This window comes from Macaca thibetana, chromosome 6 (genome assembly GCF_024542745.1).
Source record: "Macaca thibetana thibetana isolate TM-01 chromosome 6, ASM2454274v1, whole genome shotgun sequence".
NCBI lineage: Eukaryota > Metazoa > Chordata > Mammalia > Primates > Cercopithecidae > Macaca > Macaca thibetana.
The window spans coordinates 79,285,339-79,307,585 of NC_065583.1; the positions used below are offsets into that span (position 1 = coordinate 79,285,339).

Here is a 22,247-nt window from a genome sequence, read left to right on the forward strand (position 1 = left end):
TATACAGCAGAGAGACAATTTCTGGTCCTTCAGTTTCGGAGAAGTAAAAGCAAAGCGGTGGTTATACTGTGATGTTCATCCTGGTGGTGATGGGGGTGGGGTGGATTTCTTTTTCTAAGGAGGACTGAGGCAGGAAAATAGGATCTGGAGGCAGGAAACACAAGGCCTATTCACACTTCAGCTATAACAGGAAATATCCTCTCCATAGGGCGTAGGCCATAAATGACTTTGTAACTTTACTTCATCTTCTCCATTTACATAGGGCATACCCAAAGTAACCAATGGAATCCTCTAGGGGGTATTTAAACTCCCCAAAATTCTGTAACCGGGCCCTTGAGTCCCTATGCTCGCCTGCTCCCACACTGTGGAGTGTACTTTCATTTTCAATAAATCCCTTCATTCCTTCCTTGCTTTGTTTGTGTATTTTCTTCAATTCTTTGTTCAAGATGCCAAGAACCTGGACACCTTCTACAAGTAACAGGATGACAGGCAAAAGTCTTATCAAGATGCTCATGAACCAAAGTATACCTCTGAAGTCTTGATTCTTGGAGTCTAAGCCTAGCCTGGTTTGGTAAGCAGCAAAGGAAGAAAAACGCAAGATATTTTCTTGAACGATCTCCTGATGCAACTGTGTTCACAGGTTTCATGTCAGCACCCAGGGGGAGCTTTTGGCCAGTGACTCCCACAATCTCTGTGTGTTCCCAGTGCTTGGGCTCAAGGGAGGCGCGCTGCGGGCTGGAGACTCAGGTCAGAACCGCAGGTACTCGGGTGGAGGCGGACTCCGGTCGAAGGCTGTGGGGTGAGAACTCTGGCTCCCTCCACTCGGCTGCCGCCGGGTGGCACGCCCACGCCGCGCCTTCCGGTTGGCCCCTGCGGCGCGGGTGAGGCACAGCTGAGCGCCAAAGCCACAGGCTGGGGTACTAACGCCCCCGCTCCGCGCTCTGCTCTCTGCGCTCCAGGCAGCCGCGAGCTGGAGTAGGAAGGTCCGGGCGGTAGCAGAGAGCGCGCTGGAGGCTGGAGGGCCAGGAGGCGGGAAGCTTCCCGCACGGGGGCGCTGTCACCTGCCCGTGGGAGGAGCCAGAGAGGGACCTGGCTCTGCAGCTCTGAAGCACAGGAGTCGGGAGAACCCATCCAGACATGAAGAGCGCCAAAGGTATCGATAACTTGGCTTTCGTACCCTCCAGCCCAGACATCCTGCGCCGCTTGTCTGCGTCGCCCTCCGAGATCGAGATCTCTGCCTTTTCCTCTGATCCCCAGAAAGAGAATTCGCAGCCACAGGAGCTTCAGAAGCCCCAGGAGCCCCAGAAGTCACCGGAGCCATCTCTGCCTTCAGCGCCTCCCAATGTCTCCGAAGAGCAGCTCCGGTCACTGTCGCTGTCCGAGTTTGAGGAGGGGCCTTGCGGGTGGAGGAACTTCCATCCTCAATGTCTCCAGCGCTTCAACACACCTCGAGGCTTTCTGCTTCACTACTGCCTCTTGGCCGTCACACAAGGTAAAGTCCAGTGCCCGCTCGAGGATCGGGCCAGTGGAGAGCGAGGTGGGCACGGCGAGTCAGCCGAGGAAGAGGGCAGGTGCGCGGGGTCCGCGGGGCAATGGACGCGCCCTGCAAGGTGTCCCCGGGTTTGGAACTTGCGTGCGCTCTCACCAATGTCAACCTACTGGCTCCAGCCAGCCTTCCAAAGTTCAGCTTCTCCTTTATCGCTACAGTTCAAACTTGCCATACAAGCCTTTTTCTCGTTTGTGTTTTACCTCAGTTTAGCGGATTCAAGACTTCCAGGGAAGATTACAAGAACCTTCTTTTGGGAAAGGTATACCCTGGGGGAGTTTATTTTACATTATAAAGACAAAAATTTACCGAGTCCCTCCTTAAAGATACTTTACGTTTGTTTCATTGCCTCAGGGGAAGGAGTAATACATTTGCAGGTCAAAGTGGGATGCCTTGCAAAGAAGAAAGCTGTGTAAAATCTATCGTATAAATTAGATACAGACATTCATGTTTTGTGAGTGTATTTAGTTTGAGAGTATGTGGGCACCAGAGGAGCCCAGTGAGTAAATTAGCAAAGCCTCCCGACGTTGTTGAAGGGTGAGGCTTAATCTTCATTGTGTTACATTAGTTATCCAGTATCTGTTTTGTTCTAGGATCTCTTTTAGGTTCTCCTGGGAGTTACAGATTCAGTTCAGATTTATACCCTCAGGGGTTTGCAATCTAAGCTCAGTTCGGAGGAGTGATATTCTGAAGGGAGAACAACTCCCTTGAAAGAAAGCATGGAGAAGGTTAAGCTGCTATGGTGTGTTTAATATAGAGGTTGAAAGAAAATAGGAAGTTACTCTGAGGTGACTTTGAGGAAGGGTGGAGATGAGGTGGAGAGTCACGAAGGACATGCCGAAGCTTAGTTGAATTGGCACCTAGATATATTTTGGTCACTTGAGTCATAGTCTGATAATATTTTCTGTATAACCAGTCAAGGATTAATTGGAAGAAATACAACCTTAGAAATATATTTTTTAGAGGGTTGGAAACAACTCATTTTTTTTTTTAAGTTAATAAAAAACTAAGTCAAAGCATACTTTTTGTTCTTATTCTCCCTCTTCAAGTAACCCAGGGCCCCTTGCTTTGCGCATTAGATGCTAAGTACTATTTATTGATTGCAAGTCAGCTGCAGCTTTTCTACTCAAGGTAGATTTGTGTTGAAGAATTATTTCCCTGTCCACTTTTCTTGTCCCTACCAAAGTTCCCCTCCATTAATGTCTTGATAATAGTTTTACAAAACTGGTAATTGTGAAGCATCTCAGTGTCAAAGGAATGTGAAGGTAAAAAAGTTGGACACAAGTAAAAAAATGTCTTGTGTGTTATATTAAAAGTCCTCTGAAATTTCTATATTATTCCAGAATATGTCATTTTACATTTAACATAAAATATTGCCTAAAATTGTTATCAAATATAATTGTCACTCCTAGAAAATTGTGTCAGGTTTAGTCTGGAGCAGCATCTACCCATAGGTCCCCAATTTAAGAAGCTTAATCTGAGATTAAAATGACCCAGTAGGCCGGGCGTGGTGGTTCACGCCTGTAATCCCAGCACTTTGGGAGGCTGAGGTAGGCAAATCACCTGAGGTAAGGAGTTCGAGACCAACCTGGCCAACATGGTGAAACCCTGTCTCTACCAAACATACAAAAACTAGTTGGGCATGGTGACGCATGCCTCCAATCCCAGCTACTTGGAGGGCTGAGGTAGGAAAATCACTTGAACCTGGGAAGCGAAGTTTGAAGTATGCCGAGATCCTATCATTGCACTCTAGCCTGGGCAACAGAGTAAAACTCTGTCTCAAAACAAAACAAAACAAAACACCACAAAAATTAGCCGGGTGCGGTGGCACACGCCTGTAGTCCCAGCTACTCAGGTGGCTGAGAGGCAGGAGAATCGCTTGAACCCAGGAGGTGGAGGTTGCAGTGAGCCGAGATGGCGCCACTGCACGCCAGCCTGGTGACAGAGCGAGGCAAGAACATAAAAAAAAAAGAAAAAAAAAATTATGATAATAAAAAGTGTGACCCAATAAATTATTAGTTTACTTTTCAGTTTAAGTTTGAATGCCTGAAAACTTTATTGCCATGTTTCTCAAACGTGATCTTTAAGATTATTTCCATGGTATATGTAAATATACATTTAATGGGAAAGAAAAACAAAATTTGTCAAATGAGTTTATTTAACCCAGCATTTCTCAAAGACAAACAGGGGTTCTCTAAGTACTTAATTTTCTAATGTGCTTCCTACTGTCATTCATTTACAATAGAGAGATGTAGTATGGAGTGCTTCCAGATTGTTTTTGTCTTTTTAAGTAGTGTTCCTGGAACTTGTGTAGCATATAATTCACTTTAAGAGTCATTGGATTAATGTGCTATCCTTCCTGAGGAGTTTACGAATTTTTTTTTCAAAGAGAAGTTTTACCATAAAGACAACGCTTTCTATTAACTAATTTTTAGTCAGTATGGCAGGTAATAGGGAAGTTGATTTTATTTGATGGGGAAAATTTTGTATTACTAGATAATGCATAAAAATGTCATCCTAAGGTACTTTCGGTACTTTATCTTGAAATCCCAAGAATTGTAAATTGGCTTATAGTCTTATGAAACTGGTATAAAAGTAAAAAAGTTATGAGTTTTGAAACTTATTAAATTCGTTGAATTTATTTATTTATTTTTTGAAATATATTTTCAGCTACGGTCTTGATAAATCAAAATTTAAAGAGATTTGTGGAGATCATGACTTGTATGTATATACTCATTCTGTTATTGAATGAAAACAATTCATCATACCTAAATAATAAAAGTAGTTAATTCAATCAGATGTTTTTTATTTTCAATTTGTAGTAATGTTTAAACTCCTATAAGTTTAATATATATCTGGACTGTTAATGAAAAAAATTTATCAAACCTAGGTAAAAAGGAATCTCTAGTTAATTCAATCAGATTTTTAAAATTTTCAATTTATAGTTATGTTTAAAACTCCTGTAAGTTTAATCTATATCTGGACAGGACATTTTTAAGTAAGTCAAAATTTTCAGATTTTCAGTCTTATCTTGTTTACTTTCTTTTATTCCTTCACTATAGTTAGAATAAATGTATGTTTTTTTCTTTTACTTTGCATACAATTTAGAATGCAAGCGGTTGAAAGACTTATGTTTACTTTTGCTCTAGAATTCTTTACATGGTAACTTTAATATCTGTAAGAATGTTAGAAAAAAATAAGGGTTTGAGAGCTCAATTTCTTCTTCCTAAGACTAAATCAAGGTTATCTCTTTTTTTGGAGTTGGGGAGAGGAGGGAAGAGACAAAGTAATAGTCAAAGTTATCTTTTGTCATAGATAAATACGTTTAAGGATTGAATAATTTGGGAAGCAATTGAGCCTAACTGTAATGGCCTAAGGGGTCTCTTGTACCTTTTGTAGTCTTCTGAGTGAGGGCCATGGGAGTATGATATATTAATACTTGGAAACTCTAGCAAACTGACTTTCTGGGTCTTTACCAGTTTGACTTTGCCATTTAAAGAAAAATGAATTAAGGCAAGTTAACTATAATTTTGTATGTAGCAAGCATCAGGTTTGCTGGACACCTGAAAATTCACAAGTGTACAATTTAAAAAGCAAACTGGGCCGGGCACATTGGCTCACACCTGTAATCCCAGCACTTTGGTAGGCCAAGGCGGGTGGATCACCCGAGGTCAGGATTTCAAGACCAGCCTGGCCAACATGGTGAAAACCCATCTCTACTAACAAGATACAAAAAATTAGCCGGGTGTGGTGGCGTGTGCCTGTAATCCCAGCTACTCTGGAGCCTGAGGCAGGAGAATCACTTGAACCTGGGAGGCGGAGGTAGCGGTGAGCCGGTGAGCCGAGATCGCGCCTTTGCACTCCATCCTGGGCAACCAGAGTGAAACTCTGTCTCAAAATAATAATAATAATAATAATAATAATAATAATAATAATAATAAATAAAATAAATAAAAATAAAAAGCAAACTGATTTTCAAGGAAATATGTTTTGGTTGCCTAACTTTGAAACTTTGAGACTTTGAAAACTGGTACATTTAAAAAAACAAAAGAAACGAATAATCAAACTCTACTGCATTGTGTTAATAATCTTAATCATATGGTAACATTTTAATGATGCACATCAATTTTTCTCTTTTTTAGGTATTGTAGTTAATGGCCTAGTAAATATTAGCATTTCCACTATTGAGAAGCGTTATGAAATGAAGAGTTCCCTGACTGGCCTGATTTCATCAAGCTACGATATTTCCTTCTGTTTGTTGTCTTTATTTGTATCATTCTTCGGTGAAAGAGGACATAAGCCGAGGTGGCTTGCATTTGCAGCCTTTATGATTGGACTGGGAGCACTTGTATTCTCATTGCCACAATTTTTCAGTGGAAAATATAAGTTGGGGTCTCTTTTTAAAGGTAAGTTTCTGTTGTGTTTATGTTTGTTTTAATTTACAGAAGTGGATAAAACTAGGTCATTAACTTTATATTGCAATTCACTTATACAGTATGTTAAGGGTTTACATCTCTTCCACGGCTCACTGGTTTGTTCATTGTGTGAACTCTATGAGATAGGAGATTAGAGAGACTGTACATCATTCATCGTTTCAGTGGTTCTCCAAGTTTTTAAGCCTCTGATTCTTATTCCCCATATTATATACACGATCCTCCTCAAAAAGAGATGACTTGTTTTCCTTTGCAGGTTGTGACCTCATTGGAGTTCTGAGATTGTTAGCTTTTCCCTTTGTACTTTTATTTGCTGTGTTTACAGCTCTGCACCCTGGACGTGTTGATTCCTGATTTGAGACAAAGAGAGGTGACATTTAGAAAAGTGGAACTTTTCCTGAGAAATGAAACTAGCTCTACCTTTGTACCTAAATAAGAAACACAGAACTTTAGAGCAACCTACATCATAGGTTGCTCTGGTTAGATGGATAAATGTGTTATTCAAAGGCTCAGAAAGGAAATTTAATTATATACGTATTTTTTCCAAATGACATTTTTAATTAAAAAACTATGTAGTAGAGCCAGAAGGGTGGACAAATGAAAGTAGACCTTAACATTTTAATGTCCTTCCTGGGACTTCTAATAGCAGATATTGAAATAATTAGGAATAAAATCAGATGGTTATAAATTCAGAGGCTTTATTCACTTACTTAGCCCCTGAAAATAAAAGGCAAAGGATAATTGGAGCCTGTTATGCTATAGATATTATTTTTAAAAAGTTAAGATTGTTAGATTTGTGTGTTAATACTGAAAATTAATATTTGCTATAGTGTGGATGTTTGTTCCCCTAAACCTCATATTGATCCTCATGTTGGAGGGAGGTGTTTGGGTCATGGGGGTGGATCATTCATGAATACATTAGTGCCCTGGAGATGAGGGTCAGTGAGTTCTCTGTTTGTTTCCCCAAAAACCGTTTGTTAAAGAGAGTTTGAGCTAGGCATGGGGGCTGAGCCCTAAAACCACAGCACTTGGAAGGCTGAAGCAGAAGAATCCCTCGAGCTGAGGAGTTAGAGACCAGCCTGGGCAATATAGTCAGACTTGCTACAAACAAAAAAAAAGATTCTGGCCCCTCCCCTCTAGCTCTCTTGCTTCGTCTCTCCCCATGTGATCTCTGTGATCTCTGGCTAGTTGCCCTCTGCCTTCTGCCCTGAGTGGAAGCAGCTAGAGGCCCTCATATAGAAACAAGTGCTGGCACTGTGTTCTTGTACAGTAGAACTGTGAGCCAAATCAATTTCTTTTCCATATGAATGCCTCAGGTGTTCCTTTTTAGCAACACAAATGGACTAAGACAGTATTAAAGTATTAATCTTTCCCAAGATAAATTTTCCAATTCTAGAATGATAACAAACAGGAAAATATTCTCAGTAACAAAGCATGGTTTTAGAAGTGCACCATTTTAGAAGTAAAAATAGAATATGTAAGCGGATGAATGGAGAGTATTTTTAAAATATGGTAGAGTTTGGAATGAATAAGATAAGGAGAGTATGTTATCAGCAGAAAGAGCACGTACATAGATTCTAGCACATTATCCAAGATTGGACAAGACTGCACAAGGCAACTGACATATTTCACTGGGAGTAGTTTTAGGAACAAGCCACATATTTCAGCGTAGGCTTTAGTATAACACTATTGAAATCTAAATTGTAAGGGAATATCTAAATTTTAATCTGCCACACAAGAAAACATGATACTGATTCTATGACAGTTATTTGTTCATAGCGTTTAGATGGTAATCTTTGTGCTGTTTCTAGGCCCTTACCCTTTCAGTTGCTCAGATGCCTTTCTTGTTCTTAAGTAAACAAACCTGGCTCAAAAATCTATGACTCTCTAAACTGAAACATAAATACTTCTTCCAGTACAAAGCCTGATCTCTCTTCCACGATCTTCTCAGCTTCATCACTGGCCATTTATACCTCGAGTTATGGCCATTCTGAAGAACTTATTTTCCTAAAGGAAAATTGCCACAAATTAAGGTGTTTGTGTGTGACCAGAGATGAAGCTAAGATTACTGAAGCCAGATCATAAACTTTTAGTAGTGTACTGTGCAGGTTTTCACCAAGTTCTTGTTGATCTAATTTACATTTTTCATTATTTTGGTAGATGATTGAAATAGGTTAGATAGAGGAATTGGCTGATCTAAGATTTTTACTGTAAATTGACTCATAATTTAAATAATAGCTTAGATGTGGCAAATGAAAGCAAAAACTCAGCTTGCCCTCCTGTTATTCTGCCATTCACACAACATATATTTATTGATATGGACTACACATGGTGTTGAGATAACACCAGTAAAACAGTTCCATGCCATCTGATTTTATGTACTGGTGGGAAGAAATATGCAATTAATAAACAAATGAACAAGATAATTGAAAATTGAGGTGAGTGAGTAAAGAGACAAACAGAATGAAGTAATACTGTGTTAAAGGCTAAGTGTGTTTGCCGGGAAAGGCTACAATGATAATATCTGGATAATGAAGAGCTAACCTTGAAAGATACTTTCCAGGCTGGAGAAAAACATGGTTAAAGGCTCTGGAGCAGAGGAAGGCTCGGTAGGTTTTAGGAATTGTCAGTTTTAGCCAGCATCATCGAAGCAAGAGAGGCTGTTTTGGGGAGGCAGGTAGACACTAGGGAGGCATTTAGATTGTGCTTGAAGTGCAATGCAAAGTTGTGGAAGAGTTTTACAAAGGGAATTGCATGATCTTACTGGAGTTCAAGAGACAAGAGTAAATGGGAGCCAGTCACTGTAGATATTTTTATTGTAGTCCAGGTGAGAGATAAATGCAGCTGAGACTGGGGTGGTAGCAGTAGAGATCCAGAAGATGACTGATTCTCAGTGTGTTTTAGAGGAAAAAGAAATAGGACTCTGTTGGATTTATTGTGAAGGAGGAATGAAGAGCTCCTTGGTATTTGGCTTGATCAGCTGGGGCCATTTTTACTAGAAGATGGAATATGAGGTAGAACAGAATTGGAATGAAATTAAGAATTCGGGTTTGATTTTTTTTTTTTTTTTGAGACGGAGTCTCGCTCTGTTGACCGGGCTGGAGTGCAGTGGCCGGATCCCAGCTCACTGCAAGCTCCGCCTCCCGGGTTTACGCCATTCTTCTCCTGCCTCAGCCTCCCGAGTAGCTGGGACTACAGGTGCCTGCCACCTCACCCGGCTAGTTTTTTGTATGTTTTTTAGTAGAGATGGGATTTCACCATGTTAGCCAGGATGGTCTCGATCTCCTGACCTTGTGATCCGCCCGTCTCGGCCTCCCAAAGTGCTGAGATTACAGACTTGAGCCACCGCGCCCGGCCTGAAGTTTTTTAGTATGAACTGCATATTATATGTCCAGTGTTGCAGTGTGTATCGTCAAACATATGTGTTTACATACATGTGCAAGTCATTCATTTGGTTTGATTCCTAGAAGTGCAAATACTGGATTTGAAGGGCTTCTTCATTCTAGTTTTTGATAGATAATGTCTCACTGACTTTCAGGAAGGGGTATGTTAGTTACTCCCCCATTGTCGGTGAATGAAAATGCATCACTGTTGTGTTGAATTTTTGCATTTTTTTGCCCTGTGATTTTTCTTAACAGAAGTGTCATTGTGGTGTGTGTAGGTGTTTATAATATGACAGACACAAAATTCAGGATTGAAATTGCATTACACATTTAAAGGAGTACAGACATTTAGAAATGCAAGAGATGTTAGAAATAATAAATCCCGGCCGGGTGCAGTGGCTCATGCCTGTAATTCCTGCACTTTTGGAGGCCAAGGTGGGCGGATCATGAGGTCAGGAGTTCGAGATCAGCCTGGCTAACACAGTGAAACCCCATCTCTACTAAAAACAAAAAACAAAAGATTAGCCAGATGTGGTAGCATGCACCTGTAGTCCCAGCTACTCGGGAGGCTGAGGAAGGAGAATTGCTTGAACCTGGAAGGTGAAAGTTGCAGTGAGCTGAAAATTGTACCATTGCGCTCCAGCCTGAGTGACAGAGCAGAGATTCCATCTCAAAAAAAAAAAAAAAAAAGAAATGAAAAACCTCTTCTTTTTACAGTGTAAGCCTTAGGGCAAGAGGTGAACAGATAGTTAACAACAACTAAAGCTAATCCTAATTTTTATGGTTTGTTTATTGTTTTTCAAATGTGTATGCTTATTACTCATACTAAGTTATTAATGATATTGAATGATTTTAATATTTTTTATGAATGTCAACCATTTATTCTCCAATTTCTAGTAGTCCAGTACAGTGGTGTGTATTAATCTACTTTTGCAAGTATGGGAATCTGTAATGAAAAATCTGAATTATTTGTCAAACTTTAGGGAGAGTAGAGAAGAAAACTTAGGAAAAGGAAACTGCAAAAGGAAAACAGATTAGTTGAAAGCTTCCTGTAAATTAATTACAGGCAAAGGGATGTGTAATTTTCTTAAGTAACTTAACATAGAGCATAATGTTAATAAATGATTTTATTAATTGAAATTATACATATGATTTAATTTAAAATGGACAGTGAGGAAAGTAACATACCCTTGTGTGCTTTTTCTGTTGTTCTTGTGGGAAATCAAAGTCAGGACTCACTTTGGTTGGGATAATCTCTATAAGAGGAGACTAAAGTAATAAATAATGTAGCTAGTAAGTAGTAAGAAAGAAAAGAAAATATGATAAGCGTGTATAATTTCTACGGGTGTGAGAATAACACAAAAGGATGTTAAGAACAAAAGTTAGGAAGATATATTTGGAAACAGCTTGGACTTTTATTGTGTTGTAAACAATAAATTTAAGTAGGTTGGAGAGAAAGTTTTTCTTTAAGGGAAGCTTTTAGAAAGACATAAGCATTAGAGGTGATTAACTTTGAATGGAGATGATCAAAGGGAAGTTGTGGTTGTTATTGGATTAAAAAAAGAGGAAGTATTAAAATTAAACAGAACAAATACATACTATTAAGGGCTAATTTTTTGTACAAGTTAACTCAAACATAGAATAGTGTCAAAACACTTTCAAATAAGTCATATTTGACATTCATTTTTGACTTACTTCAACTTAATATTAATATGACACAACATATTGCAATATGACTTTAAAATATTTAAAATGCAATAAATACATCTTTACTACATAATGTTTTCATGTAAGCAATTTTAATTTCTTTAAATGAGTGTTATTTTAATGTTCTTAGGCAAAATAATCTTTATATCTCCTTGAGACTTTGGGAGAGAGGCATTATTAAATACTGAGGAATTGTAGAAAAGTAGTTACTTAACCTAGTAAAGTTCTTTTTATTTATTGACCAATAATTGGATAATTTTTCCTACATTGCACTATATCTTTGTTTCTCTTTTCCATCCCCTTTCCCTCAAAGGAACCTTAAATGATAAAAATTCACATTAGCTGTAGCACTAAATTTCTAATTTTTTTTTTTTTTTGATTGGCATTTCAGAGAGAATGCTTCATCAAAGGACTTTGGTTATACTTGGTAACTACTCACAAAAGCTGTGCTAGGAAAATGATTAGAGTAGGACTCAAAGTGGACTTTATTTCTACTTACTATTTTATCTTTTGTTCTTGTTTTTTTTCTTTAATGGAATGCTTGCCTAGATTTGAGAAGACCTAGGGCAAAGAATCTTAGTGCTTTTCAAGCACAAATTCAATACAGGAAGCTTTAATTTTGCTTGGCCTCTGAGTGTTTTTCCTTTTTTGATATTATTTTTTCCTTTACAGAAATCACTTATTTTTTTTACATTTTACTTCTTTGTAACGAAATGAATAAAGGAATAATGAGGAGAGGTGATTTCTTTTAGATTAGAAGCTACAATGGTGTAATAAAACAAATGATTCAAATTAAATATAATACATACAATAAAAGGCCTAGAGCTACCTTTTAGCAATAGTCAATGCTCTAGATAAAACTATCACAATTTTTTTATATCAGAGGCTTTTCGGTCTTTCTCATATTTCCTAGATAATGTGAATTACCCTGAGACAGGCTCAACGGCTCACACCTGTAATCCCAACACTTTGGGAGGCTGAGGTGGGTGGATCACTTGACGCCAGGAGTTTGAGACCAGCCTGGCCAACGTGGGAAACCCCGTCCCTACTAAAAATACAAAAATTAGCTGGGGGTGGTGGCAGGCACCTGTAATGCCAGCTACTTGGGAGGCTGAGGCAGGAGAATCGCATGAACCCCAGGAGGCGGAGGTTGCAGTGAGCTGAGATTGGGCCACCGCACTCCAGCCTAGGCGACAGAGCAAGACTCCATCTCAAAAAAAAAAAAAAAAAAAAAAAAAAAAAAAAAAAAAAAAAAAAATATATATATATATAAATATTGGAGATCCTGATTCAGTAAGTTTGGAGTAGGACTCAAGAATCAATATTGTAAAAAAATTATCCAGGTTATCTTAGTCTAACTTAGGACCTACATGTCCATTTTAATGTCTGATTACTTTGTAAAGCTTTTAACTGTGGATATAGAGAGAAAGGTTTCTTTTCCTTTCTGGATTCTTGCTTTATGTCTTCCTTTAAAATAGGAGTTTCACAATCATCATGAAATGCTAGGTGCTCTAATGCAGCCAGTTTTGTTAAAATGCAAATGACCAAACTTCTGAAATAGAGGAAACTTACAGAGAAAAATAAGTAGGAAAAAAATATGTCAATGAAATTTTAGCACAAGCTCAATTCTCCTTGCTAACTGTAGTTTGCTGATAGGTAGAGGTTTAAAAAATCCGTGGCCTTCTGAAAGAGAAAAACATGTCCAAACATTTCTGAAAGCGTGATCTACAGAGAACAGTTTCTAGAGGTATTAGTAATATGTTAAAAATGTGTTCAATGGTTGAATGAGTTTGGGAAAAAAACAAAAAAGAAGAAAGCTAAGCAGGTGTCTTTATTGCAGCACTATAAAGCAAATGCATTTTGTGACTCTTTAGTTAGGGGTATGATATGTAGAGTTGATGAAGAGGCTCCATTGTTACACTTGTCCCCTTCATCCGGCTTTCACCCTTTATTTTGTCTTCCTCTAGGTAAAGGAGGCAGTGAACACACTGGTAAAATCTGCTCTATCTTGCTTTACGTTTAATTATGTGTATTTGAAAGCCCTTGTTGAGTTTAGAAACTTTATTATGATCAGCACCTAGAACAGCATGTGATATAGACTAGGTGCTTAAGAACTATTTGTTGAGTTGTCACATATATTAATTAATGGAGTCCTTTGATGAGGTATATTAAGAGCCCAATGCCTTGTCCTTCTACAGAAGACAGTAAGAGTAGGTAATGGCAGATAAAGGCAATTTGGGATTCTCTGTCCACATTTTCCATAAACTTGGGCTAAAAAATAACGGAACATTTAAAGAGAATTTTCTTTTTCTCTCTCTTATTCATTTTTTTTTTTCTGGTGACCGAATTGGGACAAATTACATTGTTACAGGTAAAAATTATTTTCCATAATCTTTTTGGGATCTGAAAAATTTGCAGTGTGAAAAAGTAAGCTAAAATGAGAAGCATATTCAGAAATAGCAGCAGAATGCTTCGATATTCTACTTTTGGTTTTTGTCTTAATGACTTGCTAAGATGTTGATTTCACTTCAGTGCTTCTAAGAAAATTCTCTTTTAATGTTCCATTGTTTTTTAGCCCAAGTTTATGGAAAATGTGAACAGATAATCCCAAATTGCCTTTATCTGCCATTACCTACTCTTACCGTCTTTTGTGGAAGGACAAGACATTAGGCTCTTAATGTTAAAATGTTAGCAATTCTCTTTTCATGGACTTTTTTAAAAAAAATCTTCATATATAAAATGAAATGCTCTGATAGGACATTGAAGTGGCCATAGACATAGTTGTGTCTAACCAGATATATTGTGTGGAAGGTCTTTCAGCAATGTCTTTTTTTTTTTTTTTTTGTAGCTTCTTTAGAAAGGTTGGAGCTTTGTGGCAGGAAATAAATGAGGAAATTCTAGTTTCTTAGTCACTGTTCTTAAAAATGCACAAATTTGCCAGTGTGTGTTTTAATGTATTTTTTTTGTGTGTTTCATTTTAATGCTGTTAGCTCATCCTATTTAATGAAAGTATTCAGCACTTTAGCAGAGATGTAAGAGTCAGAAATAAGTGAGTTTAAGTTTTTGCTCACACACTGTGATAGAACTATAGTGATCCTGGAGATAAGTTTCTTTGACTATAAATTATGTTAATAATAATCAATGCCACCTGGAAGAGTATACATATTTGGGGATAAGGTAGTGCCTGGTGTGTGATAAGTGCCCATTAAATAGTAGCAATGAACAATAAAGCCCTTTTCTTTTTGTGGATGTCATTTGGTGTTGACATATCCCCAAAGTCTGACCAAACACTTTTGAACTAGTACATTAGAAAGGGTTTTAATTAGCTATATTTCTAAGATCATATTGCTATGAGATAAGAAAATAATTCATTTGGTGTAGCTCAGTTTAATTGGGTCCACTTAGAATAACACATTGAAATATTGCCTTTTAAATAGCCGAGTTGCCTTTTGAAAATGTCTTGAATTTTTTGGCTTTGAACATGATATATACTTTGTAAAATGTTCAGAAAATAGGAACATACAAACAAAAATGGAATAAAGAAAGAGTTTTCGTGATAATACACCTCGATTATTCACTGTTAACACTCTTCAGTCTTCTTAAAATGTATATACACATTCATACATATATTATCACACATAAACTACACTTCACAGTCATTAACACATGTTCATGCACACATTCACACTCACATAATTTTATTAACATTCACACATCTTTAACTCACATTTGCACAAACACATTCAAAATCCTTGTTTTGTTCTTTTTTTGCCTTATTGTGCTGGTTAGAACTTCCAGTACTATTATGAGTAAGAATGGTGAGAGTGATTGTTCTTACCTCTTCCCTACATTCGGGAAAAAAGCTTTCAGTCTTTCACCACTGTTTCATGTTTTTAGAAATACTCTTTATCAAGTTGGGAAAGTTCTACTTTATTACTCTTTTTCTGAGAATTTTTATCAGGAATCATTGTTGAATATTGTCAAATACTTGTTCTGCATCAATTGTTCATGTGATTTCTGATCATATGATCATGATCATGTGATTTTTTCTTCTTCAATGTGTTAATACAGTCACTAACATTTTTTAATTTTTTGATTTTTTTGATGCCAGCCTTGCATCCCAGAATAAATATCACTTGGCAATGGTGTACAATTCTTTTTTTTTTCTTCTTCTTTTTTTTTGAGACGGAGTCTCGCTTTGTCGCCCAGCCTGGAGTGCAGTGGCATGATCTGTCTTACTGCAAACTCCGCCTCCAGGGCTCACGCCATTCTCCTGCCTGAGCTTCCCGAGTAGCTGGGACTACAGGCTCCCGCCACAACGCCCGACTAATTATTTTGTATTTTTAGTAGAGACGGGATTTCACCGTATTGGCCAGGATGGTCTCAATTTCCTGACCTTGTGATCCGCCTGCTTCGGCCTCACGAAGTGCTGGGATTACAGGCGTGAGCCACCACGTCTGGCCAATGGTGTACAATTCTTTCAATATATTTGTGAATTCCGTTTGGTACTATTTTGTTAAGCATTTTTTGTGTCTGTATTCATAAGGGATTTTAGTTTTAATTTTCTTTTATGTAATGTCTCTATTTGGCTTTGAAGTTTTTGTGGATTTTAGGGGATTATAAACTTCATACAATAAATTGAGAAATATTCCTCCTCTACTATTTTCTGAAATTGATTTTAATTTTTCTTTATATGTTTGTTAGAATTCTGCGAGTGAAACTATTTCAGCCTATAGATTCCTTTTTGGGGAGTTTCTCAATTAAAAAGTTAATATTCTTAATAGTTATATTTAATAGTAATTCAAATCTATTAGGTTGGTGCAAAAGTAGTTGTGATTTTTGTCATTACTTTTAATGGCAAAAACTGCAGTTACTTTTGCACCAACCTTATACTTCATTTTGGGTGAGTAGATGTAATTTATGCTTTTAATGGAAGTGGCCCATTTCATCTGAGTTGTCAAATTTATGTATACAGAGCTAACTGTTCCTGGTATTTATTATATTTTCTTTGTCTGCTGTATCTGTTGTGAAATCCTTTGCTTGATTTCTGGTATTGATAGTATTTGTCTACTTATTCTTTGTCAGTCTTGCTAGATGTAGCCAATTAAATTCATCTTTTCAAAAAATGAACTTTTAGTTGCATTGATTTTTCTCTGTAGTTTTCTCTTTTCCAATTTATTGATTTCTGCTCTTTATTTTCCTCCTTCTGCTTGTTTTAAATTTATTTTATTATTATTTTTCTCCAGGTGGCTGGCATGGAAGCTTAGATTATTGATTTTATTTTTTCTAAGATATGCATTTTAGTGCTATAAAATTTTCTTTCAGTATTGCTTGAGTTGTATTTCACAATTGTTATATATTGTGTTTTCATTTTTACTTAATTCAGTGAATGTTTTTATTTCCTTAGAGACTTCTTTTTTGACCCATAGATTATTTGAAAGTGTGAAAGCATGTTGTTTAGTTTCCAATGATTGGAGATATTCTTGTTATCATTTTGTTAATGATGTTTAGATTCCATTGTAGTCAGAAAATGTGCTATGTAGGATTTCAATTTTTAAACATTTATTAAGGTTTGCTCTGTGATGCAGGGTGTGGTCTGTCTTGGCATATGTTCTGTGGGCATTTGAAAAGAAAATGTATTTTGCTGTTGTTTGACAAAATGTTTAAAAAATGTTGGTTAGATCCTGTTGGTAGATGTGGTCAATAAGTTAGTTTATACCCTTGCTGATTTTTTGTTCTATCAGTTGCTCAGAGAGGGATTTTGAAATCTTTGATTGTAATTGTGGGTTTGTCTGTTCCTCCTTTCATTCTATAAATTTCCGCTTTATGTTTTACAGCTCTATGATGGTGAATACATGTTACTCTTCTTGGTAAATTGACTGTTTTTTCAATACGTAATGTCTCTCTGTGTCTAGTAAATTTTTTTGCTCTAAAGTCAGTTTCAACTGATATTAATATGGCTACTCCTACATTATTTTGATTAATGCTTGGATGATATTTTTTCCCCCAATCTTTAAATTTCAGCCTGCCCACATTACTGCATTTGAAGTGAATTTCTTGTAGATGGCACAGTTGGGTTGTTTTTTTTTTCACTATGTCAATATCCTTTAATTGTAATATTCAGACCATTTACATGTAATGTAAATACTAGTACGTTAAGGTTTAAACCCGTACTTTTAATATTTTGTTTTGTGTTTGTTCTTTGTTTTTTGTTTCTCTATTATCTGCTTCCTGCTTTCCTGAATGTGGGTTGGTTGAACATTTTTACAATTCCATTTTGATTTATCTATAGTGTTTTGAGTGTATTTCTTTGTGTAGCTTTTTGAGTGTTTTTTTTCCAGCTATTGTATTAAATGTATAGAAGTATATTCTTGGTATTATATTATTAGACTCTGGTTCTTATTTAAATCTTCTGTCTTAACTACTTGGAACTGCTCTGATGGCTTTGAAGTGGGGTGGGTGTTATCTTATTTGCCGAGTGGCATCGAAATCCAAGTTTACCTCTTGGCCTCAGTTGACAACTACTAGGAAGACAGGCTCCTTGTTATTGTTGGGTGGTGGTGGCAATCCTGGATCTCCACTAGAACTCCACTGATATCACTCTGTCTGGGAAGGGTAGGAGTGACTTGCTACTCTTCTACTGACACCACAGAGGAGAAGTATGACCTAATTCCAACTCGACTACAGTGTAAATTTGGACTCTTCACTAGGCTTCCTCTTGTACTAGCAGAGAGGGAGGAGGGGTGCTTCTGTTGCTACATAGAGCTGGAAACCCAGGCTACCAATGTAGATGTCACTGGCACCAGGGGTGGGGATCGTTACCTCTTGATGGGGGTAGAAGTGCCGGGTCCCTTCTCAGCCTTCTCTGACACCACCCTGGAAGGGGGATGGGCAACCTTATTACACTATATATTGCGGGAGTGAGTGTGGGTGAGATTGCAGTCTTTCTCTGTGGTGTTTGACTAGAGTAGCATGGTTACTGTATAATATTTCTGCCTTGCCAAGCTGCTGCTTTCATGATCTTTTGGCTAGAATGATGATAATTTTCTTGTGGCTTTTTGTTTGTTTGTTTGTTTTGTATGCAGCCTTTGGCATTTGTGGGTTGCTGACTTATTCATCTGCAAATCTGGGATAGATAAGCAAAAATAAAACCCAGGAAAAACTCACCACTATGTTCGTTGGGTACTGTCTAGGGAACTAAGGAGCGGCAATGAATTGGTGCCTCTCACTACTGTAGCTAATAATCCACTTAGTGGAATTCTTATACCCTGCCTTGTTGAACTCTAGTACCCAAGGGATGCAAGTTTCCATCAAAGCACACAGTCATTATTCCCTTAAGTCCAAAGCTTAACTATAATGTTTGCTAATCCTTTTTGATCGCTTCATAGTAAATATTCAACAGGGAGAGAAGTTCACTAAATTGACAGAGCTAATGGATCCTAGTTACCGAGGGAAAATTGAGTTGTTCCTTTCCAGTTGCAAGGAACAGCATATTTTTGGACTGCAAGATTCACTTAGATGCCTCTTAACACTCCCATACCCAACAGTACTTGTTGAGAGAAAACTTCAGTAGCTCAATAGGGAAAGAACAGCTGGAGACTTGTAAAAGACTGTAAAATACCTGATCAGTTAAGGTATGGGCAGTGGTAAAGGGAACAAGAACTGCGTGATAGAAGGAAGCTATGCTTATTAGTCAGGCCCTCTGATCAACTATAGAAAGAGAACTATGGAGCTGGTTAATTGTCGCCTTGCTCTTGTTTTCCTCTGCCACCTTTGATGCAGACCACAGCTGGGGCTAACACTTCAGTGTTGCTTTCAGGTGGGAGAATAACTGAATGGATGTTACCTCACGATGATATTTTGCTGATAGCTTTTTGTGGGTTTTTTAATGTGGGAGACATACAGATTTTTTAATTCAGACAAATAAGTTAATATTTAAATATATATTTTAATATTTAAAAGTATAGATTTTTAAATTCACACAGATAAAAGCGGATGCTAAAGAAGGAGGGGAGGGCCGGGCGCGGTGGCTCAAGCCTGTAATCCCAGCACTTTGGGAGGCCGAGACGGGCGGATCACGAGGTCAGGAGATCGAGACCATCCTGGCTGACACGGTGAAACCCCGTCTCTACTTTAAAAATACAAAAAACTAGCCGGGCGAGGTGGCGGGCGCCTGTAGTCCCAGCTACTCGGGAGGGTGAGGCAGGAGAATGGCGTGAACCCGGGAGGCGGAGCTTGCAGTGAGCTGAGATCCGGCCACTGCACTCCAGCCTGGGCGGCAGAGCAAGACTACGTCTCAAAAAAAAAAAAAAGAAGGAGGGGGAGCTGTGTTGGATATTCTGTGTCCTTCCGGAGCCAATATTCACGATTTATCACTTTCGCTTTGTGTTTTAGTAGAAAAACCCAACAGACTCTGTCAATCTGGCACTTTTCTCTGCCCTGGATTGTAGTTGGGTTAGCTAACAGGAGTGTGCATGTTGGGAAGAAAGAGGTCCTAAGTGTGTATTTTCCTGGTGTCCTCCCCACTGGTGTGGTTTGGAGTGGCTGTGTGCCACTGTAACCCTCTAGGATTTAAGTCTGTTTGTATAAGGGCTAAATTTAAATATTTTTAATGACCTAGTACTGTTTTGTTTCTTTTGACACTTTTGTCATGCTTCTAAACAGTCTTTTACCAAAGTGATTTATAGAGCACTAGTTCTGGGAGATGTTAGACATTAATGAAGAAAAAACTAGCTTGAATATATGGTAGATGATTTTTAAAGTTAACATTCTTTATCATGTTACGTATAAATAAGTGATTAGTCCACTTGTTATTCTCCAAGAAGGAAAGATAGAAAGCACACAAAGCCTTTGTTTGCCTGTGCATTCTGAAATTATTCAGAAGTGCTTGTGACACGTAATATACAGTATACTGCTGGTGTTCTCTACAAAGAAGATTCTCAATAGTCCAAGTGTGTCTGCAACTTGGAGTCTCTCTTCGAAGTCTACTCTAAGCTATGTCCTGGTGATGACCATTCATGTCATAGTTTCTTGGCCTCCAATTATGCAGGTTGACCTATAGAGATTTACATACACACTTTTAAAGTATAGTGATATTTCTTTAAATTATATGTTTAAGTATTTTGTTCTATGATTTTAGTTTTCTTAGGTACATCAACTACTTCAACTATGTGTATATATGATCTTCTTTGGCCTCCTTATATTAACATTTCTTCCTTTTTTATCATTAATTTTGCTCACTTTTCTCATTTGTATTCTATATGCCCATAACTGTGTTTTCTCAGTCAGTTTACCCATGTGCCCCTTTCCATTGTGTCTTCTTTTCTATGAGGTTTTAGTTTTTTCCTTTTACTCTTTTCTGCCAACATTTGATCTCTTTCTTTCCTTCATCATTTCTTTTCTGTTACTTCATTTCTTTGTATAAATAATTGCCTCATCTCATGATGAACTGTGTGTTCACATTTCTAATTTGCTCCCTGAAAATATTTTTGTGGTCAGTGCCCTAATCTTAACTGTAATAAAATTATGCTGCTTTTTTTTTCTTATGACATCTTTCTGTAAATGCCATGGTAGCTCTGTTTGAAAATCACTTTATTGACTCCGTTGGGCTCCCATAGGGTGGGAGTGACTTATTTGGCATCCCAGGCGTTGGTTGCAGGGATGAAGGCTCTTGGCTTTTCAGTTCCCACAGAGAAGGCTGAATTGTCTGTGAGATTCTTTGTGCAACCTCTTCTTACCCTACCCTCTGTTTTTATGAGTCATAGCAGCCCAGAAGGTCCCTACTGACACCTATTACAGGCAAGAGATATAAATTTGGACTTTAGAGTGTTTCTTGTCACCTTTAGGAAGAGTATTTCTCTTGCTGCCTTCTTGGATCTTCTGCCACCAGCTGACATGAGGCCTGGATAAGAAGGGTCCTGCCCTGAGCCCTGTGCTTAGCGGGACCCACATTATCACAAACATTGAAACTTGAAGATACTTTACTTTTCTTTCTCGAGTTTTATAAGGGGAGGTTTTGAAAGATTGGTAACAGGATAAGTGAACAGAGATGATAGGAGAGGAATGTAGGATTGGGCTAAATTCTCCAGGCCAGAAGATACTGTTTAGACTAGGAGGTGGTCAACTATAAACAAAAGCAGCAACTCTTTCTCCTTCCTCAGGGCAGTGGTTAGGAGGTTAGGAGATGAGGAGTGAGACTGAGGGAAGAAAAGTACAGCTACCCCCTGGGAAAGGAGAAAGAGAGACTATTTGTTTAAAGTTAGTCACCTCAAAGCACCTGATGCAGGTAATTGGGGAGACTTGGTTCCCTAAAAACTATGCTTCTTTACTCCCCTCTCCAGGATGCATAGATAGGCATCTCCTGGGAATCTTATCAAATATGTGGCTGGGGAAGACGAATCACATCACAGCGGAGTCCATTCTGCTCTACCCCTGGCAGCAGGATAGGCCCAGAAGAAAAGACGTACCTTTAGCCTCTAGGTCTTTAGGGCAAATGCCTGGAGAGCAGCAGGCCGTGGGTCTTTGAGCATTTGGCTGAGCTTGGTATTTATCTTCTAAATGTTTTGACATATGGTATGTGGATTTCCTTTTGTCCTTTTGTCACAGCCCTGCCAATGTTAATGGGTAAGACTGGACACTTCTTTGTTCATTAGGTAAAGTTCTAATTCTTAATTTTATTGGCAATGTTCCTCCAAATTTATAAAGAACATAGGACCTTCCTCTTGTGGTGTATTGTCAAATCACATACTTTTTAATTAATGTTGAAAGTACAATATCCATGGGGGATTGGTTCCAGGACCCCCATGGATAACAAAATTTGTGCATGCTCATGTTCCTTCTATAAAATGGTGTGTTATTTGTATACAACCTACCTACATTGTCCTATAAACTTTAAATCATCTCTAGATTACAAATAATAGCTACGCAGTGTAAATGCTATGTAAATAATTATAGTATATTTTTATTTATATTTTTTAATACATTTTATTTATTTTTTTAAATAAAATTTTATTTTTTATAAAATTTATATAAATTTTATTTATATTTTATAAATATATATTTATTTATTTATATTTTATAAATATATATTTATTTATTTATATTTTATAAATATATATATTTATTTATATATATTTTATATATAATATTTATTTATATTATTTATATTATATTTTATTG

The 22,247-nt window shown here is 37.7% G+C and overlaps 1 protein-coding gene across 1 annotated transcript in view; it reads left to right on the forward strand.

Annotated features, from left to right (window-relative positions):
* Positions 1-844: 844 nt before the first annotated feature.
* SLCO4C1 (solute carrier organic anion transporter family member 4C1) overlaps positions 845-22,247 on the forward strand; it is a 68,556-nt gene continuing 47,153 nt past the window's right edge. The window contains exons 1-2 of the mRNA XM_050793124.1: positions 845-1,492; positions 5,689-5,952. Coding sequence (XP_050649081.1) covers positions 1,138-1,492; positions 5,689-5,952 — 619 coding nt within the window. The 5' untranslated portion in view covers positions 845-1,137. The remainder of the gene's footprint in view (positions 1,493-5,688; positions 5,953-22,247) is intronic.